This window comes from Rana temporaria, chromosome 1, assembly GCF_905171775.1.
Source record: "Rana temporaria chromosome 1, aRanTem1.1, whole genome shotgun sequence".
Classification (NCBI taxonomy): domain Eukaryota; kingdom Metazoa; phylum Chordata; class Amphibia; order Anura; family Ranidae; genus Rana; species Rana temporaria.
In genome coordinates this window covers 467,751,171-467,775,026 of record NC_053489.1, presented here as the reverse complement: position 1 = coordinate 467,775,026, position 23,856 = coordinate 467,751,171, and the positions used below count along the sequence as shown (strand labels likewise).

The 23,856-nt window shown below is 46.6% G+C and overlaps 1 protein-coding gene across 2 annotated transcripts in view; it reads left to right on the top strand.

Annotated features, from left to right (window-relative positions):
- Positions 1–7,588: 7,588 nt before the first annotated feature.
- Positions 7,589–23,856, top strand: part of LOC120917258 (alcohol dehydrogenase 1-like) — a 58,111-nt gene continuing 41,843 nt past the window's right edge. Inside the window, exons 1-2 of one of the 2 annotated variants that reach the window (XM_040328423.1) lie at positions 7,589–7,648; positions 11,086–11,187. In XM_040328423.1, coding sequence (XP_040184357.1) covers positions 7,631–7,648; positions 11,086–11,187 — 120 coding nt within the window. In that variant the 5' untranslated portion in view covers positions 7,589–7,630. The remainder of the gene's footprint in view (positions 7,649–11,085; positions 11,188–23,856) is intronic. The other variant, XM_040328432.1, reaches the window with a different exon arrangement.

Below are 23,856 nucleotides of genomic sequence, written 5' to 3'. Positions count from 1 at the left end.
TCCAAAGACATGTGTGCATACACCTACATAATATACATACACACTATGTGTGTGTATTATTTAGGGGCAACCCTCCCAGGCCGTCAAAGGCCCAGCTGGGGGACTAATCTGTCCCTGGGTGCATAAGCCGATCACGCCGGCACCCAAATCCTGCCAATGTATATAGCCTTCCCTCCCTGTCTCTAGGTGGGAGGGGCGGCTTGCAGGTTCACAATTCAGTGAAACCTCCCTGCTCTCCGACTAGTGGGTCTGCGAGGTGGTCTCTTCGGAGTACTAGATAGGGTTTCCTCCTATCCACAGAACAAAGTTCTGTCCTTGTGTCTTCCCCTCCCGGCACGTCGGTCTGCCTTGGGCAGTGTGGGATTTGCTAAGCTGCAAGGTAATTTTACCTTTCCTGCAGGACGAGAGTTTTGGGGTTTTCTATGGGCCTCAGGCCCTAAATACCTTTGTGAACGTCGGGTAGTTCCGCATGGAATCCATTTGTTCGGTGGTAGCTGCGCTTCATCCGGGGGATGTCCTGACGTCCTCGGACATCAGGGACGCATACATGCATGTCCCGTTTTGCACATGTCACAGTGTTTTTTTCTGTGCTTCGTGATGAGAGAAGGGTCTCTGTCAGCCTGTGGCCCTCCCTTTTGATCTGGCGTCAGCACCATGGGTTTTCAGCTAGGAGCTCGCACTTATTTGAATTTTGTTGGGACAGCGAGGCTTTGCCTCATTGGCTACTTTGACGACTTTCTTCTGAGAGCAGCTTCTGTCTCCGACCTAGTGGATGGGTTATTCCCATTCAGACCCTCCGAAGATTCGGGTGGATGTTAAACGTTTAGGCCAGAAAGTGTAGCTCAGTGGCAGCAAGCCTGCCCTACATGTGTGCGACCCAGGGTTCAAATTATGGGCATGCTAGGTTCCGACTCAGCGTTGGAGTATCTAGTGTTGATCCAGACTCCTCAGTGGCAAAGGTCCTTCTTCCCCTGGAGAAATTGCAGACTCTTCAGTCTGCGGAGAAGGTATTGGCATCACGCAATCGGTCTTCTCTCCGGGCGCCTGCTGGTTCAGGGTCTGTGGGTAGCCTCCTTCAAGGTGGTACTGTATGCCCAGTTCCACACCCTGGTTTTCCAGTGGAACTACTGTCCAGGTGGTAAAAATCTCTTGTCTCTGAAATCATTAGATTCCTGTGCGCCACCTAGTCAGAGTCTCTCTGAGTTGGTGACAGAGATTCCCGACTCTTCGGTCCGGGAAGTTGTTCCTTCCTTCCAGTGGTCGGTGTTTACGACGAATGCCAGCTCACGGGTTGTGAACCTGGAGGTTCACAAAACTGGGGGGTCCAGTCGGCCCTGAGTTGCTGGACTTGCGTGGACCTATGACCACACCTCCTTGAATGTGTCTGGTCTCGGTAGCTACCCAGGGTCGGGCCTGGCTAGTGCCTGGTGGAAGACCGCCTGGGAATACCAGGTGCTGTCTACTGTTCATTGTCCTACTATTTTAGGCGATCAGGCTATGCTTCTCCTTGTGGTCGACCAATCTGGTTTCAGCCGGACAACGCCACGGCCGTGGCTTCAGTCTACCATCAGGTATGCCGGCAGGCAGACTACTGGAGTCGCCAGATGCTGGACCAGGGCGACTGGTCTTTGTGCTTGGGGTGTTTCGGCTCCCTTGCAGGAGGTGAGCCTCACATGGCATGGATCTCCTGGCAGCTTGTCTCCGCCGCAAGGGTGTCAGTTAGTGGCCAGGTCTAGTGATCTTGTACAGACGCGTCAGTCGCGCTGGTGGCCCTGTGTTGTCTGTATCGGTGATTTTTTGCCATTCCTCCATGGTAGTTGCTTCCTCGGCCGCTCCACAGAGTGGATGCTGAGGAGATCCCGATGATTCTAATCGCTCCAGATTACTCTCGGCGTCCTTGGTACGCTGATATCGGGCGCCTGGTAGCGGAGGCACCCTGGCGATTGCCAGGGCAGGAGGTTCCTGTCTCAAGGTCCCATACTTCCTCCTGTTGTACAGTCACTGACTTGCTTAACATGGTTATTGGAAACCAGACTTTAGGTGACCAGGGTCTGTCTGACTCGGTCATCTCAACAGGGCACCGTAGTCTTCTTCCGGAGGATCTACCGTCGCACCTCTCTTGGTGCGAAGGGATGGAGTGACGTCCACGGGCGTACTTTCAATGTCCAGGGTCCTGCTGTTTTTAAAGCTTGGATTGGATCTAAAAATTGCTTAAAGCACCGTTTGGGGGCAGATTTCAGCCTTGGCTGTGTTCTTTTAGTGGCCTTTTTGCGGCCCGTTCCCTGGTGGGTCCCTTTTTTTTTGTGTGCAAGGGGTTTGTCATATACTTTCCCCTCTTGGCCCATCTCTTCCCCCATGAGTTTTGACTCTGGTGCTCTCGGTTCTTCAGGAACCTTCCTTTTGGAAACATCAGAGAGATTTTCTCTTGACACTATCTCAGAAGGTGGCCCCTTTAGTGGCCTTTACCTCTGTTAGAGGGGTTTCTGAGTTGGCGGTCTTGTCTTGCAAGCCGCCATGCTTGATCCCCCATAAGGATTAGGTGATGGTGCGCCCGCGACCTTCCCTTCTTCCGAAGGAGGTTTCGGCCTTTCATACTTTAGGCGTGGTACGCGCTTTGCGGGTATACCAGCCTACTACGGCTCCATTTCGGAGCTTCTGACTCTCTTTTGTGTCGGTGTCTGGTCCACAAAAGGGCCTGGCGGTCTCGTCGACCACCATTTCTCGGTGGATCGGGCAGGCCGTCATACAGGCCTATGCTCCTAAGGGCGGGCCCCCCTTTCCGGTCACGGCACTTTCGACCAGGGCAATTGGTGCTTCCTGGGTTTTTTTTTTTTTTTTTTTTCCGACATCATGCGTCGGTCTCACAGGTGTGCGAGGCGGCGATTTGCTCGTCCGTTCACGCTTTTTCCAGAATTTACATGGTTGCTGTGAGTGCATCTTATGATGTTTTTTTCAGCCGCTAGTTTTTGCCGGCGGCTGTTTAAAGTTGCACCTCCTCCGTTGAGGAGCTCTGCTTGTTTTGGGGTGAAGTTAAAATTGTTTTTACTGATATATTTCCCACCCCTCGTTTTTTGACACTGCTTGGGGACGTCCCACTTGTCAAGATTTAAGGAGCTGTGTCCGTCCATGGACGATAAGAGAAAATAGGATTTTTTGTACTCACCGTAAAATCCTTTTCTCTGGAGTCCATGGACGGACACAGCTCCCACCCCTCCTTTTTAGGTTTGTACTGCTTGTTACGAACTGAGGCTGCAAGCTGCAGTGAGGAGGGTTATGTCTGGAGGGACCGCCCCCTGGGCGGGGCTGTTCAACTCTGTTAATGTAACATGTATTTAACTATTTAACATGTTTCTGCCTAGTCCTCTCCTGTAAACAGGGAACATAACCCACTTGTCAAGATTTAAGGAGCTGTGTCCGTCCATGGACTCCAGAGAAAAGGATTTTACGGTGAGTACAAAAAATCCTATTTTTTTCCTCAGTTTAGGCCGATACGTATTCTTCTACATATTTTTCATAATTAATTGGTTTGCGCAAAAGTTATAGCGTTTAAAAAATAGGGGGTAGTTTTATGGCATTTTTATTAATATTTTTTTTTTTACTAGTAATGGCGGTGATCAGCGTTTTTTTTCAGTACTGCGACATTATGGCGGACTCTTCGGACACTTTTGACACATTTTTGGGACCATTGGCATTTTTATAGCGATCAGTGCTATACAAATGCATTGATTACTATAAAAATGCCACTGACAGGGAAGGGGTTAACACTAGGGGGCGGGAAAGGGGTTAAGAATGTTCCCTGGGTGTGTTCTAACTGTAGGGGGGTGGGACTCACTAGGGGAAATGACTGGTTGCTGGGAGAGATGACGTAGATCTACGTGCTCTCGCCCAGCAGAGCCGACCTACCGCCGTAAAACTGCGGCGGCTGGTCGGCAAGCAGTTAATGTACACACAGCACCCCATATTGACAGAAATACACAGAATTGTTGACATTTTTGCAGATTTATTAAGAAAAACTGAAATATCACATGGTCCCAAGTATTCAGACCCTTTGCTCAGTATTTAGTAGAAGCACCCTTTTGATCTAATACAGCCATGAGTATTTTTGGGAAAGATGCAACAAGTTTTTCACACCTGGATTTGGGGATCCTCTGCCATTCCTCCTAGCAGATCCTCTCCAGTTCTGTCAGATTGGATGGTGTTGGTGGATGGCCATTTTTAGGTTTCTCCAGAGACGCTCAATTAGGTTTAAGTCAGGGCTCTGGCTGAGCCATTCAAGAACAGTCACAGAGTTGTTGTGAAGCCACTCCTTTGTTATTTTAGCTGTGTACTTAGGGTCATTGTCTTGTTGGAAGGTAAACCTTTGGCCCAGTCTGAGGTCCTGAGCACTCTGGAGAAGGTTTTCGTTCAGGATATCCCTGTACTTGGCCGCATTCATCTTTCATTCGACTGCAACCAGTCGTCCTGTCCCTGCAGCTGAACCCCCCCCCCCCACAGCATGATGCTGCCACCACCATGCTTCACTGTTGGGACTGTATTGGACAGGTGATGAGCAGTGCCTGGTTTTCTCAACACATACTTCTTAGAATTAAGGCCAAAAAGTTCTATCTTGGTCTCATCAGACCAGAGAATCTTATTTCTCACCATCTTGGAGTCCTTCAGGTGTTTTTTTTTTTTTTAGCAAACTCCATGTGGGCTTTCACTGTGTGTCTTGTACTGAGGAGAGGCTTCCGTCAGGCCACTCTGCCATAAAGACCCGACTGGTGGAGGGCTGCAGTGATGGTTGACTTTCTACAACTTTCTCCCATCTTCTGACTGCATCTCTGAAGCTCAGCCACGGTGATCTTTGGGTTCTTCTTTACCTCTCTCACCAAGGCTCTTCTCCCCCGATAGCTCAGTTTGGCCGGACGGCCAGCTCTAGAAAGGGTTCTAGTCGTCCCAAACGTCTTCCATTTAAGGATTATGGAGGCCTCTGTGCTCTTAGGAACCTTAAGTGCAGCAGAATTTTTTTTGTAACCTTGGCCAGATCTGTGCCTTGCCACAATACTGTCTCTGAGCTCTTCAGGCAGTTCCTTTGACCTCATTTGCTCCGACATGCACTGTGAGCTGTAAGGTCTTATATAGACAGGTGTGTGGCTTTCCTAATCAAGTCCAATCAGTATAATCAAACACAGCTCAAATGAAGGTGTAGAACCATCTCAAGGATGATCAGAAGAAATGGACAGCATCTGAGTTAAATATATGAGTGTCACAGCAAAAGGTCTGAATACTTAGAACCATGTGATATAACAACAAAACAATTAATTAGAATAACCCATCTTAATAGAAGATGCGTAGATATTGGCCAAATATATAGGAGTGGATCAGGTGGAATAAAGCAGGGCTCAAAATTTCAAATCCTGAGCCACTAGCCAGGCCTTAAGAGTTACTCGTAACCAGTTGCCCCACCCAACACCTCCCCTGCCCCACCCCTAAGTCCGCCCCTAAACACGCCCTTGTAAATTACCTCATGAAATTACACTGTTAAATATTTTAAGCAGAATTAAGTTCCAAAAATAAATATTAACAACTTTAACAATAGTAACATAAAGCATATCAGTACTTATCTGTGCAGCCTCAGTGTGCCCGTGAACGCAGCCTTACAGTGCCCCATCAGTGCAGCCTTACTGTGCCCCATCACTTGCAGCCTTACAGTGCCCCATCACTTGCAGCCTTACAGTGCCCCATCACTTGCAGCCTTAGGCCCCGTACACACGAGAGGATCTATCCGCTGGAATTTATCCGCGGATCACTTTCAGCGGATAGATCCGCTGGTGTGTACAACCCAGCGGATATTTATCCGCGGATATTTTTTGGGCTGATGGTTTTCCAGCGGATCAAAATTTCTTAGCATGCTAAGAAATCGATCCGCTGGAATCCAGTCCAGCGGATTGATCCGATGGTCTGTACAGACTCACCGGATCAATCCGTCCGATTCCCTCCCTCGCATGCGTTGTAATGATTCGACGCATGCGTGGAAGTCCTTATATTACAGCGTCGCGCACGTCGCCGCGTCATCGCGGCAATGGCGCGACACGTCACCGCGGAGGGAATTCCGCGCGGATTTTGATCTGATGGTTAGTACAACCATCAGATCAAAATCCGCCAGAGGATTTATCTGCGGAAACGGTCCTCCGGACCGTTTCCGCGGATAAATCCTCTTGTGTGTACTAGGCCTTACAGTGCCCCATCAATTGCAGCCTTACTGTGCCCCATCAATTGCCGCATTACTGTGCCCCATCAATTGCAACATTACTTTGCCCCATCAATTGTCGCATTACTTTGCCCCATTACTGTGCCCCATCATCACTTCAGACTCACCTCACACAAACACTGGCACCACTTTGAGCCGAGGCTGCAGCGCTCTCCTCCTCCTCTTGTATCACACACACAGCGTGCATCTTCCGCTGTGTGTCACGGAGCGGGGTTTGTGTTTGGCGGCACTGTGTGATAAGGTCCCGCCCCCCTAGACCGGCTAATGTGATAGGCAGAACACTGATTCAATCTACTATCACATTAGCTGGGGGGCGAGACCTTGTCACATCGCGCCGCCAAACACAGAACCCGCTCCATGACATACAGCGGAAGATGCCCTCTGTGTGTGACACAAGAGGGGGAGAAGGCGAGCGCTGCAGCCTCGGCTCAAAGCGGTGCCAGGGCAGTCCAGCCCTGCCGCTCTCTGTGTCCTTCGGCTGACAGTTTCCTGGCTGATCGCTTCAGCCAGTAAACTGTCAGCCTGGTTCACCCCAGCTCCTCACTCGCCCTGGAACAAATTCCACTGGCAAAATGCGAGCAAAAGAGTGAAATTTTGAGGGCTGGAATAAAGTATTTAAAGATTGTGATGACTAGGAAACTAAGCCATTTATAAAAAGGGCTTGTAACGAAAGGCATCATTTAATCCTTGAGGTTTGAGAGTCGACAGGTTGTGAATCTAACGAGCTTCTCGCTGTAATAATAGTCTATCATCTCCTCCTCTTTCATTGGTTGGTAGATATTCTAACGCAAAAAAAATGCATTTTGGATAAATCGAATCTGTGGCATAAACCCATATGTCTACTAATGATGAAAGAAGGATCTCTTCGTTTTCCCCAGATAATATGCTCCACAGTCGCATATCATGATGTAGACCACCCCTAATGATTGACAGTTGGCCAAAAACTTAGTTTTATAGATCATGGCTGATATGATTGACCGTCGGAAGCCTGTCGGAAGACTGTCAATCAAATAGGAACGCCCAGTCCCGCAGACCATACCCGGAAGCAGAGAATATCGCTCTCTAAAACGGTAAGTACTGCTTCGTTTTTAAAAAAACGACCCGATTCCCCTTGACAAAATGAGCATCAATCTAATGTTAAAAATTAACATTTCCGGGTGAACCTCCACTTTAAGCTGTGTATTTGGATGGGTCACCAAATGTGTTAATTGAGCTGCAAAGTTTTGGTCTGTAGTGTGACAGAGAAAGTACTAAGGGCAGCAGAATGAATTCACAGCAGCTGCTGGCTTTTTGGTCATGTGACCTTGATCATGTGTTTCATTCGGAAGAGGAACTGTGTACTAGTTGTGCTGCTGCTGATAGCGAAGCTTTGCTGTAACAATGGATCCTACAGGAAAAGTAAGAGCTTTCAATTTCCACATTGTGAATCAGATATGGGCTGAAGGTGATAGCTGTCCAATAATGATTGCACGGTTTAATTATGAGATAGTAATAACATTTGATCAGGCAGTGGTGATTTTTTAGTAGTAGTTTGCAGAGATGACAGATCAGCCCATTCATACTGCCACAATGTGATGCAGTGCATTGCCGCACACATGTTGACTGTCAATATTTTGGACACATTTTAATGTCTCAGTGCAAAATAATGAATTTTTAAGCCCAGGTTCACACTGAGCTGCAGGAATGAAGCCGTGCGAGTTCAGCTGATTTCACTCCCACATGTCAGTCCCGATTTCTGCCGCAATTTCACAGACATCTGTGCGGGTTTCTGCACAGATGTCAATAGAAATCACACCCCGAAATCGCAAAAAAATAGTAGAGAAACTGCGCAAATGCAGCATTGCACCAATTTGATATGTCAAATCGCACCAAAGTGAACCAGGGCTTAAGGGCATGCAGCATTTTATACAATGAAATTCACCATAATGCACAGGGGTGACACCTGCCTAGGTGTGTTGAGTTGTATTGTGAAAACCCTTGGGTTCAGGCGTCAACATGCTTTGGAGTATAATGCAAATTTTACCAAAATACACAAATCTGAATGAGCTCTAAGGCCTTAAGGCTCTGGCACTGCTGACCTCGCTCTGAAAAATGCTAGCTGCTTGGCTGTCATACACAATTAATGGCTTTAGTACTTTGAGTCACTAATCCAGGACACTCATTCAGTTCTAAAAATCAAACATTACTGGCTACATACTTATCCCAGATCATTGTCAGAAAATATCTAAATTGGAGGATCAGCATAATTACTAGGCTACTAGAATTTTTAGGACTGCAAAGGTATTCCTCCATGCATTGACTTCTTTTATGGCAGGTTCACACCATGCCTCATACAGGAACATACTGTGCAATTCACATGCGATATGGGTGCAATGCGATTTCAGCCCATTCATTTGAATGGGCTGAAATCGTGTCGAACCACATCAAAAGTAGTGCATGTGCTACTTTACAAAACGCAGAGCAACCTGATCACATGTTACTTCTGTACCATGCAATAAAGTGCAGGCAATCACACTGCATTTGCAACCTGTGCATGGCACATCTTAAAGTGATTGTAAAGTCTCATTTTTTTTCTATAAAAATAACAAACATGTTATACTTACCTGCTCTGTGCACGGAGCAACCCAGATTCTCCTCTTCTCGGGTCCCTTTTTGGCTCTTCTGGCCCCTCCCTCCTATTGGGTGCCTCCACGGTAAGCAGCTTGCTATGGGGGCACCCAAGCCGAGTTACAGCTCTGTGTATCCATTCAGACACGAAGCTGTAGCCCGGCCCTGACCCCTTTGTATTCCCATTGGATGACTGACTTTGTTTGGAAGCAGCAAGAGCCAATGGCGCTTCGCTGCTGTCTCAGCCAATGAGCCAATGAGAAGGGGAGTCCTGGAAGGCCAAGACATTCCTACAACATCGCTGGAGCTAGAGGGACCTCTAGGGGAGGCTGAGGGTGGCTACACACAGAAGGCTTTTTATCTTCATGCATAGAATGCATGAAGATAAAAACCCTTTTGACTTTACAACCACTTTAAGCATTGCACTGATACCCGCTGCAGATTGCAAATGGAGTGCCTTTTGAACATGACATGGGAAATGTGCATGGAACATGGGTTTCCCACACCACATGCAGGTGTGAACTTGCCCTTAGGCCAGATTCACACTTATGCACATATATGTTGACTAAAATTCATGTTCACGCATTGTTGTCGTTACAAGAATTGGCCTACAAGGAAACAAGCCTTTTTATGTTTTTCATTGATTTAACTCAGGGGTCTCCAAACTTTTCAAATAAAGGTCCAGTTTACTGTTCTTTAGACTTTGGGGAGGGGCCAAACAGGAGGATCATTGTCACTGGGAGGAATAATGCACAATCTTTTATATCCATGATGGAATTATGCCCTCTAGTTGGTTTCAGTGAAAAGGATAGCGTCTAATGCACCGTCGTTGGTGTCAGTTGATGGAATAGTACCCCAAAGTTGGTGTCAGTCAAAGGAATGGTGACATGTATCAAGGCGAGGAATAGTGGCTCATATCAATTGGAGGAATAATACTCAAGTGCCCCATACACATGGTCGAACTTGTCCGCTGTAACTGGTCTGCGGACCAGTTTCCGTGGACATGTCCGACCGTGTGTATGGCCTAGCGGACAGGTTTCCAGCTTAGAAAAGTTTCTTAGCAAGCTAAGAAACTTGTCCACTGGAAACATGTCCGTCGGACATGTCCGATGGTTAGTACACCTAATCGGACATGTCCGCTGGTTATGACGTGTAACCAGCGTCCCGAAATCCCGCGCATGCGTCAAATTGATTCGACGCATGCATGGAAGCATTGCACTTCTGTGTTTGAGAACGTCGGTGTCTTCTACGTCACCGCGTTCTCTGTCCGCGGGGATTTTGGTCTGATGGTGTGTACACACATCAGACCAAAAGCTCCCAGGAGACATGTCCGATAAAAACGGTCCGCGGACCGTTTTCATCGGACATGTTTCCTCGTGTGTACGGGGCCCAAGAGTCAGACAAAGGTGAGCAAAAGGCAACAGTTTGGAAACCACTGATTTAATTAATATTTTTTTCCATTGATTTAAAAAAGTATGATAAAAAGTATAGATGTGAATCGGGTCTTAAACTGTCAAAATACCATTGGCTGTCAATTGTTCTAGCCATTTGTAAAGGTTATGACTAGGAATGGGCTCAGGCGGGTTCGAAATCCCACATGCCTGATCCCGCCAGGAAGCCAACACTGCTCATGGCTAATCACAGGCAGTGAGACATTTCCTCGTCTTCAGCTGCACAGATCAGGAAATGTCTCACTGCCTGTGATTAGCCATGTGCAGTATTGGCTTCCTGGCGGGATTAGGCATGTGAGATTTCGAACACGCCGGAGCCCATCTCTAGTCATGACAGTATTGCATTGTAAAAATTCGCCAGAGGCTGTGCAAATTGAGTAAACCTCACAAAACCAGGATGTTTACTAATGCCATGTGCAGAGCTGTGATTATGTTTCAAGTTCGTAAATTGAACTGACAAACTGTATCTACATAAAATATAAACAGAATGGCTTTTAAAACTATCTCTTTTCCTGATAGAAACAGAAAAAATCATAAGTACTCATGGGGATGCACAAGGTGCATCTTTAAAGAGGCCTACAGGGTCTTGGGGTAATGAGACTAGGACTCCATGGCATCCTTTTACTGTGCTAATAGTCTCATACATTAGAGATGGACCACACTTTCGTAGAGGCATCCTGTGCTTGATGTAGGTCTTGTGTGCCTCCACCCACCTCTTTATGAAATGATGTTAAAGCATAATTTATGTGTCATCTCGTATGTGTAATTTTTCCTAAGGTGATAAAATGCAGAGCAGCTGTTGCCTGGGGAAAAAATCAGCCACTTTCTATTGAAGAAGTGGAGGTACAACCTCCAGGGTTTCGCGAGGTGCGCATTAAGGTAGAGTTTTCACATTTATTACTATCCATCAACCGCAAAAAACTTGATCCCCATGTTTTGTCATAAACTGGTAAACGCAGTTGAAACTTCTATCATGTTACCAATGTCAAGCTACTTCGAAAAGTGAATGTTCTGATCAGTGGCGTCTCCAGCTTTCATATTTAAGGGGGGGGGGGGGGCACATGGGGAGACAGGGACAAAAGTAGGGGGGCCAAGTAGAAGATGCAATTTGTGTGTGTGTGTGTGTGTGTGTGTGTGTGTGTGTATATATATACAGTACAGACCAAAAGTTTGGACACACCTTCTCATTCAAAGAGTTTTCTTTATTTTCATGACTATGAAAATTGTAAATTCACACTGAAGGCATCAAAACTATGAATTAACACATGTGGAATTATACATAACAAAAAAGTTTGAAACAACTGAAAATATATTTCATATTCTAATATTCTAGGTTCTTCAAAGTAGCCACCTTTTGCAGCAGACACATCTCTAGAACTGTTAAGAGGAGACTGTGTGAATCAGGCCTTCATGGTAGAATATCTGCTAGAAAACCACTGCTAAAGAAAGGCAACAAGCAGAACAGAATTGTTTGGGCTAAAGAACACAAGGAATGGACATTAGACCAGTTGAAATATGTGCTTTGGTCTGATGAGTCCAAACTTGAGATCTTTGGTTCCAACCCCCGTGTCTTTGTGCGACGCAGAAAAGGTGAACAGATGGATTCTACATGCCTGGTTCCCACCGTGAAGAATGGAGGAGGAGGTGTGATGGTGTGGAATTGCTATTAAAGGTAACCATCCTCAGGGGGCGTGTCCGGATGTGAACGAGGCAGGACGTGCTTTCAGAGAGCTCCACATCTCTCCTGCTAGTTATCTGTTTTCGGAGCTTTTCTGTCCTAAAATTTTGGTGCTGAGGCATCGGTCCGAGTGGGGGAACATCCAGGCATGAGAAGGGGGGCAACAAAGGCCAGTCTCCAGACTCCGAAGAGCCAGCGCCAGACCCGCTCCTCACGAGGCCCAGACACGGGTCCCGCCGCCATCTTGCTCTCTCCTCCTTCCTCCAGAAGTGCCAGGAAGATGGCGAATGCTGCGGTGTCCGCTGTGGCTGCACAGGACATCCGTGCTGAGTATTCCCTGCCTGTCTCTCCGGATCAGGGGGCTGCCCAGGATGCGATCACTCGCCCGATCCTGGAGGCGATCAATGCCAGCAAGGCCGCGGTCATGGTGAGCATTGAACATTTGACCACTGAATGCACACTGATTAGACATGACCTGTATAAGATAATGGGCCGACTCACGGAGGCAGAGGAGAGAATTTCTGGGGTGGAGGATGTTACACATACACAGGGTAACCAGCTGACTGAACTGCAAGCTATGGTGAAACTGCTGCAGAACCGCGCTGAGGACAGAGGAGGAATAATGCGCGCGTGGTGGGATTGCCGGAGGGAGCGGAGAAGTCCCAAACTACCACCTTTGCAGAATCCTTTTTCCAGCAGTTGCTGAACTTGGGGGGCCGACCTCGGGGGGGAACGGGCGCACAGGCTCCCACGGGCAGACGTCTCCCTGGTGACTACCCACATCCCTTCTTGGTGAGATTCCTGAACTACAGGGATCGTGATATGATCCTAGCTGCGTCCAGGAAGACCCAAGACCTGAAGTATGAAAATGCCAGGGTGACGCTATTTCCTGACTTCTCAGCAGAAACACAGAGAAGACGGCGCTCCTTTAATGATGTCAGGAGAAGATTGCGGCTAAAAAAATATCCAGTATAGCTGCAGATTCAACATCAGGGTGCAGTGAAGTTTTTTGATAATCCGCTGGATGCTTGTGATTGGCTGGACAGGAATCCTTAAAGAGGCTGCATTTCAAGATGAGTATTAGCTCCTTTCAGTTGAGCCTGTTGTGCCTTATTTTGTCAACCCCTGGCATGTCATGTTAGGCTCGGTGGGGGGGGGGCACTGATTTATTTTCAGCTGGCAGCTGCAGTGTATTTTTGATGTTTCTCAATTTTTATTTTTTTTTGTGTTCTGTGCTGCCGGGAATTTTAGTTTTATTTATTATGGACCTCACCGAGCTAGGAGCCCTGACGCCACTAGAGGGCAGCAGAGTACTGCTATTCCCTGTATTCTTTCAAAGAGGCCGAGTTGTTTTCATACGTTACAAATTTTTTGCTCCCACTTTTCACTGTTTATGTGGAGCTCTCTGGAACTCAGGAAGACTATCTGTTTGACCTGTCGGACAATTGAACGTTCGGAGGACTTTCCAGCAACATCTTTTTTTAGGTGTTTCTCAGGTTTTTTGGGGTTTGAAGCTGCATACCAGACATTGTTTTTTCATGAAGCTTTTTTTCTTCAAGGTTTTTTTTCTTTTGTTGGTTCTGGTATAATGGCAGGGGGGGTGGGTTACTGTGGTTGTTTTTTTTTTTTGTTCTGGGCTGTTCTCTACTCAGTTCTAGTGTGGGCCTCTCTCCATGTCATGAAGGTGTTTTTTGCCTTTGACTTTGGGGAAAATTTGGGATGCACCTACATGATATGTTTTTCTTATGGGACTATGGCTAATGTGATCAAATTGGTGTCTTGGAATGTGAGAGGCCTAAATAGTAAATTTAAGAGGGCCTCGATGTTCCAATATTTAAAGGTGGTAAAGTCGCATGTCGTCCTTTTGCAGGAGACCCACCTGGATGGTAGCAGAATACTGGCCTTACGTAAGCCCTGGATTCAAAAGGCATTCCATGCCACTTTTTCCACTTTTGCCAGAGGCGTGTCTATACTTATTAGTAGGGCACTTTCCTGCACGATTCACCAGGTGGTCACTGATCCGGGGGGACGTTATGCGGCTGTGGTTTTGGATATAAGTAATTGTAAAATGCTACTAGTCAATGTATATGTACCGCCTCCTTTTAATGTACAATTATTATGTGACTTGTTTGTAAAGCTAGCGCCTCATGCGCGTTTTCCGCTCCTGTTGATGGGGGTTTTCAACGCCACCTTGGGGGGGGGGGGTAGGATTACTCTAATCCTGGGAGGGGGGGTCAGTGGAGTTGTTGTCCTGGGCATCTGTAGCTGGTCTGACTGAAATATGGCAATCTAAGAATCCTACTGCCACATGTTATTCTCGCCTTTCTCAGTCACACCGCTCCTCGGCTAGGATTGATCTGGCATTTGGGTATCAGGCCATGTTGTCTTATGTGAAGGGGGTGGACTACCTAGCGGGTGGCTTATCGGATCATAATCCACTCTCCGTCTCCTTGCTCTTCCCGGCAGTCGGGGGGTTGCGGAGTTGGAGACTGTCCCCGGGGTGGTTACAGGAGGAGCAAGTTTCATAGCATTTGATGGACGCGGTCACTGACTATTGGCCCCTGAATGCGGACTCGGCTGACCCGACAGTTGTGTGGGATGCCTTTAAGGTGGTGATCCGAGGAGAATCTATCACGGCCATAAAGAGGGTGCGGGTGGATCAGAATGCTGAAATTCAGGGGCTGCAGGATAAGGAAAGGGAATGTGCAAGTGTGCATACTGCTGATAATACAGTTGCCTCTTATATTGCTTTATTGGAGGCTAGACGTCAGCTTTCTTTGCATTGTAATAACCTGGCGCATATTGAGGCTAAACATAGGGCAAATTTGTTGTTTTCTGAAGGGGACAAAAATGGGAAACTACTGGCTAGGCTGGTGGTGGACAATAATCTCATTGAACATATATCAGTTGTTAGAGGTTCGAATGGTGACTTGGTCGGGGACCCGACTGCCATTTTAACTGAATTCCAAACATACTTCTCAACCCTGTATGCCCCGATTCCGCCATATGACCCTTCTGCCCTGAGAGACTTGCTGGGGAACCTGACCCTTCGGAAGCTGTCCGAGGTTGATCGGGCGGCTTTAGATGCCAAGATTACCAACAAAGAGGTGGTTTCGGCAATATTTGCCTTTTCGCCTAATAAAGCGCCTGGCCCTGATGGATTACAATTTTTACAAATTGTATGTTGACCAATTGGCCCCCAGGCTTACGGCTTTGCTGGATTGTTGTTTACAAAAAAAGGCGCTTCCGGCCTCAATGCTTATATAATTTTACTGCTTAAACCAGGTAAGGACCCGTTGGAGTGTTCTTCATACAGACCCATTGCCCTACTGAATATGGACCTTAAAATTCTGACAAAAGTGTTGGCAAGGAGACTGGCCGAGGTTATTTCCTCTCTGGTGGATGTCGACCACACAGGGTTTATGCCAGGCAAGTCCACTGATACCAATTTGAGACGTCTGTTCACGCATTTGCAACTCCCCAATTTGGATTCGTCCACTAGAATCATTGTCTCTATTGATATAGAGAAGGCTTTTGACTCGGTGGACTGGCTTTTTATGCATGCGGTCCTTGAGTGCATACGTTTTGGCCAGTCCTTTCGACAATGGATTTCTCTCCTGTATAGTGCACCTAGGACAGCTATTCGCATGGGTGGTCATACTTCCGAGTATTTATTGGTAGGTAGAGATACCAGACAGGGTTGCCCATTGTCGCCTTTCCTGTTTGCTCTCTTAAAGCGGTGGTTCCCCCTTAAAAACAACTTTTTTTTATTCCACTGCCCCCCCACATTCCATCACGATTAAGGCACATATTTTTTTTTTCCTGCTGTACATACCTTACTACAGCATATTCACCCGTGCATCCGGGTTGCGAGTCCCGCGGGAGTGGGCGTTCCTCACATGCTGTTGATTGACGTTTTTACCAAAAACGAGCTCTCCCCCGTCGCGTAAGCCGTGTCACGATTGGCGAAAGGAGCCAAACGGTGATGCGCATGCGCAGTATAGCGCCGACTCGCCGTTCGGCTCCTTTCGCCAACCGTGACGTGGCTTACGCGACGGGGGGAGAGCTCGTTTTTGGTAAAAACGTCAATCAGTGAGGAACGCCCACTCCCGCGGGACTCTCAACCCGGATGCATGGGTGAATATGCTGTAGTAAGGTATGTACAGCAGGAAAAAAAAATATGTGCCTTAATCGTGATGGAATGTGGGGGGGGCAGTGGAATAAAAAAAAGTTGTTTTTAAGGGGGAACCACCGCTTTAATGGAGCCGCTGGCAGTGGGGTGGGCAGCATTCATGAAGGGTTGGCTCTATATGCTAACGATCTCTTGCTGTTTTTGCGGGATTCGGGGGAATCATTGGAGGCCGCCTTGGATATTTTGAACACATTTACCACTTATTCCGGGTTGAAAGTTAACTGGAATAAGTCATCCATATGACCTTTGGATGAAGGGGCCAGAGCAAAGGTGAATCCGAATTTACCACTAAAATGGGTGTCTCAACCTATTTGGGGGTTAAAGTTACGGCAAATGTGGCTGATTATTATATGTCCCTTAATTTGTTGCCCCTTTTGATATTTTTTAAACAGAAAGCGCAGGTTTGGCAAAGGCTTCCTTTATCTCTGATAGGTAGAGTCAACCTTCTTAAGATGAAAATTCTTCCAGTGATTTTGTATTTTTTGAGGAATGCTCCGGTTTGGATACCGAAGTCCTTCTTTAAGAAATTAGACAGTATCACCAGTTCGTTCCTTTGGGCCCCTAAACTGCCTAGAGTAGGGTTGAAGGTCTTGCAGGAGCCATGGGGGCAAGGGGGTTGGCGCTGCCTGACTGGCGTAGGTATTACTTGGCCAGTTAGTTGGTTTTTGTGCATAGATGGTTGGTCTCGGATGCGGGGGACTCGGCTACTGTCCTGGAAGCGGCCCATTTGGGTTCCTATGAGTCCCTTTGTCTGGCTATTCACAGGGGCACTGGTTGAGATCTCCCTCTTATGGATTCTATGAAGGCTACTATTAAGGCATGGGAGGAGGTGGTGAAGTTGGCCTGTCCAAGTTACAAGGGGTTTTCCCCTTCAACCCCCCTGTGGATGAACCCGAAGTTACGGCAGTTCTATGAGTTTGATGATCCTATGGGGTGGGCATCTAAGGGGGTTAAATTGCTTAAGGACATTACTAGAGATGGGGTACTTTTTGACATTCGACCAACTCAAGGCCAAACATGACCTTCCAAACTCACAATTTTTTCGGTATCTCCAGTTGAGACACGCATTCCAGACACGCATTGTGAAGTATAACACTTTTTGATCGCAGCTTCACATATTTTTGTTAAACAAGTGCAATATTTCTTTTGTACGCATTCCAGATCCAGTTTAGAACGGAGAGTGTTGAATCTTTTCCTTCTAGATTGGAGGATTTACTTATGACGGAAGACCTGCCCAAGACCCTGTCGGTGACATATAAAGAGCTGTTTAAAACTAGCCCCAAGGCATTACTTAAGTGCAGAGAGCATTGGGAGGCGAAGGTTCCGGGTATACAGGGGGGGGGGGAGTGGGATGATATGTAGGACCGTCCATTTCAACATTTAGTGGCTGCTAGGGATCGGCTTATTCAGTTTAAGTTCTTACATAGAGTGTACTATACCCCTGCTAGGTTGGCTTCGATATACTCCTCGGTCCCCCCAGAGTGTTGGAGGTGCTCGTTTGCACCGGCTGACGCTCATCATATATTTTGAGGCTGCCCCCAGGTCCAGCGGTTTTGGACTGGGGTCACTTCTTGTATAGCGGAGGTTCTGGGGGTCCTGATTCCGCTGGAAATTAGTGTCTGTCTGCTCGGTCTGGTGGAGGAGGTGGTCCCGTCAAGGGCTCAAATGGAAGAAACCGGGGGCTCCCGAAGTTGCTTTCTGGAAGGGGCTGGTAAATGCAATGATTCAATTTTACAGGGTGACATATATATCTTGGGGATGTTGCGGGAAATTTGAGAAAGTATGGAGGGCTTGGTATGAATCTGATCTAACGGTGGGTTAATTTGAGATAGATGTAAAGTTATAGGAGGGATCCTGAGGTATGTCTGTCATTCTCCTAGTCCGGGTACATCAGGTTCTGGGTGTTTGTAATTGCTAAGTGGGGAAGGAGGAGGCTTTTATCTCATTCGGTTTGCTATTTTTGATCAAAAGGGGGGAAGGGAACTGAGTATGGGGGGGGGGGTCACTTTGGGTATGGCTGCTGTCAGTTGATGGCAAGGGTACTATGTTAGTATGTTGTATGCCGGTCATGTTGACCGAAGGTTTTGCTTGGTGTTGTGCCAAGTAAGGTATGTCTTGTATGTTATGTCTTTTAAAATTTTCAATAAAAATAAATGTTAAAAAAAAAGGTAACCATCCTCACCTGTGATCTGTTTGCTTGTAATTTGTGTGTGTGTGTGTGTGTGTGTGTGTGTGTATAAAAGGTCAATAAGTTTCTGGACTCCTGACAGACCCTTGCATTTTTAATCCAGTGCTGCACTGATGTTTCTGGATTATGAGTCATGGGGAAAGCAAAAGATTTGTCAAAGGATCTGCGGGAAAATGTAGTTGACCTGTATAAAACAGGAAAGGGATATAAAAAGATATCCAAGGAATTGAGAATGCCAATCAGCAGTGTTCAAACTCTAATCAAGAAGTGGAAAATGAGGGGTTCTGTCTATACCAAACCACGGTCAGGAAGACCAACTAAAATTTCAGCCACAACTGCTAGGAAAATTGTTCGGGATGCAAATAAAAACTCACAAATAACTTCAGGTGAAATACAGGACTCTCTAAAAACATGTGGTGTGGCTGTTTCAAGATGCACAATAAGGAGGCACTTGAAGAAAGATGGGCTGCATGGTCGAGTCTCCAGAAGAAAGCCATTACTACGCAAATGTCACACAGTATCCTGCTTACAGTACAGCCCGGTGGAGGGGAGGACAGGGTGAATGCAACCAGGTGGAGGGAAGGACAGGGTGGAGCTGCCAGGTGAGGGGGAAAGACAGAGTGGAGCAGCCCGGTGGAGGGGAAGGATAGAGTGGAGCAACCAGATGGGGGAGGAGAACAGTGTGGAGCAGCCAGGTGCAGGGGAGGACAGTGTGGAGCAGCCAGGTGCAGGGGAGGACAGGGTGGAGCAGCCAGGTGCAGGGGAGGACAGGGTGGAGCAGTCAGGTGGAGGGGTTACACAGTCACACCAGTGATAAGGTCCTTTCTCTCTTTGGAAGCCTTCATCGCTGGTCCCCCCTGTAACGATATCACGCACTGGACACACGAATAGCTGTAGCAGTGGCCATGATGTTTGAAAACTGTACGGCAGCCATGACAGCTAACAGTGTCTAACCCGGAGAAATGAACTCACTCCCTCCTCCCTTATTCTCAGGAATTCATAGGCTTTATACTTCAAAAGAGTTGTTATCTCATCAGAAAAGCAGAACCAAGCTAGATTCGATAAGGTCACCTGGCAGGGTTCCTGGCCTGTTGTAAAACTGTCACCCTCTCACCTCAGAGAATCAGCAGACCCCGGTCATAAATGCCTTACTACTCATAAAAGCTCAAACTGTGAAATAAGTATGAAAGTTAAACATGTTTCATAACTTACAACTAAATCATAGCACAGCCAAACAACGGACATATTTAGTTTCCTCAGATAATTTGTAACGTTTCAAGCCCAGACATGAATATGATAGATTAAATGGAAGGCCCCTGGCCCCATTTATTCGTCCTAGGTAAAATAACAGTGGCAAACTTGTCATGTTTTGGACTTTTCTTAAAGCAAATATGCTAAACAATAAAATGGATATTGTTAGTCTGTAAACATTAGAGCTGCAGAGATATGAAAATGGATCACAAAGTGACCTGGGATATGGGCATTAAATGAGGACCCCTCCCAGTAACCAACCCCTAAAAAGATGACCAGACAATTGGTCACTGGTCGTGTCAACGCCCCTTTGATCTGACAGAAAAGAGGAGATGCCAAGTCACTAGGGTGTTCTCCTTTTTCCATCCAAGCAGGAACATCTGCCAAGTTTGAGAACCGATTACCCAGTTCATCGATCGAACTCTGATCAACCCTTGGACATTAATTGCAAGTTTTCTTCTTCTTCAATTCTACCTTTGTGGCCGTATATTGTCGTTATCTCTTTAAAACATATTTTTCTGTAACATTTTATTGCACCAAGTTTGCCCTTTTCGTAATAAACTCTTATGTTGGAAAGTGTTAACCTTGTCTCTAAAACTCTTAATGCAAGCTATAAACGAACCTGCCTCTTGAAGAGCGCTACTGTTGTAGAGTAAGGCCTCTGAGCAGACCTGTCTGTGGTGACAGTGTGTCCTGCAGACGCTTACTCTAAAATCATAATTGGTATTGCTAATTAATGGGAGTACTGACCCTCCCTCATCAAAGGTCGTGGTGGCAGTTAAAGGGTTAATTGTGTCATTAGCCCAGTAACAATCTCTCTCAGGCTACTAGCACTAAGATTGTGGTCTTGCAAGCTGGAAAATCTTTGTGCTGGGCGCAACTGAGAGTGGCATTGTTACGTTAGTGACAGCGTGGTCGGCCTGTTTTTCGTCGCAAGTTAGCGCGGAGGGCAGGGGTCTGACACCCGCGTTCGTCACGCCCCCATCCCCATCGCTCCCCCCACCTGAAGGTAAGTTCTTACCTTGGGGGATATATAATAGAATCAGATCACTGGCACTTTCTCGCTGGCTCCCTCCAGCTTTGTGGTCACTCATCTCTCCCAGTCTTCTCTTCTCTTCCTTCCTCCTCTTCCGCTCGATTGCAGTTCACTCCCAAGGAATCGTCCTGGGCCTGCTAGTACCGGTGACTACATGTCCCATAAGCCTCTAGCTAACTGTTAAGTTCCCATTGGCCCTGAGTGTGGCCAATATGAGCAGGCATTGCAGAGCTGGGTGAATGAGAGCCACTCGGGTCAAGGAGGAGATGGAGGGGTAGAAATCCACCACAGCTGCGGCTCTGCCTGTGTTCCTTCACAGAGCCTGTCAGTTTCGTGACGCTGCCCTGTGTCCTGTGGCAGCAGCGGCTGATGGAATATGCAAGGAGGAGGGGTTTCCACCTGGCATCAGCACCTGCTACACAAAAAAAGGTGTTTTAATTGGGGGGCACAGTATAATGTTGGTGGGGCCATGGCTTCTTTTGCCTCCCCCTTAGTGACACCACTCTGGTTCTGATCACTTACTTGAGAGGGGTACAGGTTCCCACTCCATCATGTAGTGTTACCAGAAGAATCAGTGCCAGACACATTAATAATGTTTGAACAGTTTATTATTCAAATAAAATGATTGCATTTAATAGCTTATTGGGAGAAAAGTGACAGTTAAAACGCCAACTCACCAGAAATCTATTGCTTAATTGAAACCATTAAATGGTCTCCCAATGTCCTGTAGTGATGTGTGGGTAAGCAAGGCCAACCACGGAGCCTGTTGGAGGACCAGGAAATCTACACTATATTGTCAAAAGTATTGAGACTCCTGCCTTTACACGCACATGAATTTTAATGGCCTACCAGCCTTAGTCAGGTTCAATATTGAGTTGGCAATTTTTTATTTTGAGAATCTTGCAAATAAGAAACAAATCTCAACTTTTTTTTTTTACAAATTCATAAAATAAATATATATATTTTTTAATGTATGTATAACATATTGTATACATGAATCAACATAATAATAAATGCTTACTTCAACCTATAATATACAGTATGTATTTTTTGTTTTTTTCTCCAACCAAGAGCAATATCACTGTATTATATTATATTATATTATATTATATTATACTATACTAATTATATATATATATATATATATATATAGCGCTTGGTTACTTCCAGAACCAGTGCTAGTGTAAATTTAGAGGGGGTCAGAGAGTTAAGTAACTCTGACCAGGTTAATTTGTTCAAATTCTTAAGCCTCTGTCTCAGCTTTGGCTGTACTGTGGCCTCATTCTGTCCTTTCTGGGGTGCTGATCACACCCCAGGTCAGCAGGTGGCAGCAGTGGAGTCAAGGATTGGGTGCTCTTACCCAGCAGCCTATCAGGAGGAGTTTGCCTCGCTGTGCATGCTGGGAGGGGGTATTTATGAGGCAGACGCCATTTTCCTGGGTCTTCTCCTCGTGTGGCGCCTACCTTTAGGGTAGCCACTTCAGGCCCCCGGCAAATGGCCTTCCGGGCCGGGGTGCTCGTGCAATGCAGAGATCCTTGCTTTGGGATCAACGTTGGCCTGGAGCAACTGATCTGCTGCTAGGGACTCAGTAATCGTCTGGGTCCTACCTAAGGAGGTCCTGGGCTGTCCGTCCTGTTGGGGAGGAAGCTGTTCGGTGGAGAGTCTGCCTGAGGAGTACCAAGAGAGGCTGGCATTCCAATAGGGGCCTGACCATCCATCGGGGACCAGGGTAGCCGAACACTGAGAGGCTGGACTGTTTCCCTATTGCTCACACCTGAATCTGCTATCTCCACTTTCGCTAAACCTCTATTCTTCACCAAGTTTTATTGTTTTTACCTGGCTGGGTAATAAAGAGCACAGAAAAGACACCTGTTGTGTAGACATTCCGTTACTACTACTTTCATCAAATACCCCTAGACGTCGGAGGAACACGAGGTAACATGCCACCCAAAACAAACCAGCAGCTCCTCCGGGGGTAGTGCTATATATATATATATATATATATATATATATATATATATATATATATATATATATATATATATATAAATAATATACATTCTACACATTATACAACTTGAGTAACATTCAGACCAAGAAACATAGATTATCATGTGTATGTAGCCCTTCTTCAAAATTATGTTTATCCATGAAAATCTAAGGGAATTTCCAGACAGAAAACAGGAAAAGAACGCAACACCCAGAGATCAACAAACAGCAACTAAAGGCCTGATATTCCGCCATGCTTTTATCCAGACCCTTTGCCGCCATCTGTTTTTCTCAAGACCCCATATTTTCCCTACCTCACCAAGAATCTCACACACCACAACCAGAACAGGAAGGACTTTCTGCCGAAGGGATACCTGACACTGCATTCCAGGTGTAATATCGAACTTCTAAGCTGACTAGAAAAAGAGTGACCAAATCAAATCCCTTGCGATTCTGAAATGCTCCATACACCCACTCGGCATAAGACATGCTAGGCAAGAAAAGAATATTCAGAGCCCTCCCCAACTTTTTATAGACTTCTACATTGAAAGGGCTTCCACTTCACCCTGACACTCTGCTCTTGGACAACCACGATTCTCCAAAGAACGGCACTTCACGTTCCACCTCACATAGAGCCTACAGTGGAAACCGAGGCAGGTCTGGTCCCTAAATTTCAAGGCAATACGCTCAGAATTTATAAAACATAAAACCCTCCCTCATTATATGACCTGGGCAATCCCTTAAGGCCAGTGGTGCATGAAAGACGGTACCCACGATCTTCTCACCCAGATGTCTCCTAGGGAAAGACCTGATGTCCTCCTCTGTCACATGCCACTGTGCTTACCATGCTTAGGCTTTTCACTGGCCTGCCACTCTCCCAACAGCCCATAAAAGGTCTAAACCAGATCTGGAAAATACCTACCCATCCGGAAGAACACAACCGGGTTGACCATCCCTAGTAGGAAACCCTTCCGCCTAGATAGATAAGTCACATTCCGCCTCATAAGATTCAGCCTGTTCCCCCATAATAATTGGAAGAAATAACTATAAATCCTGATATAGCAGGACTCTGGCAAGATACAAACAAAGCTGACATACAAAAAAGGTAGGAATCGGGTAGGTCTTAATCAAGTCCACCCTTTTCCTCAAGGAGAGCCGCCAGCCCTTCCAGCATTTCACCTTGACATCAGCATCATTCAGCCTGGCTTCCCAAT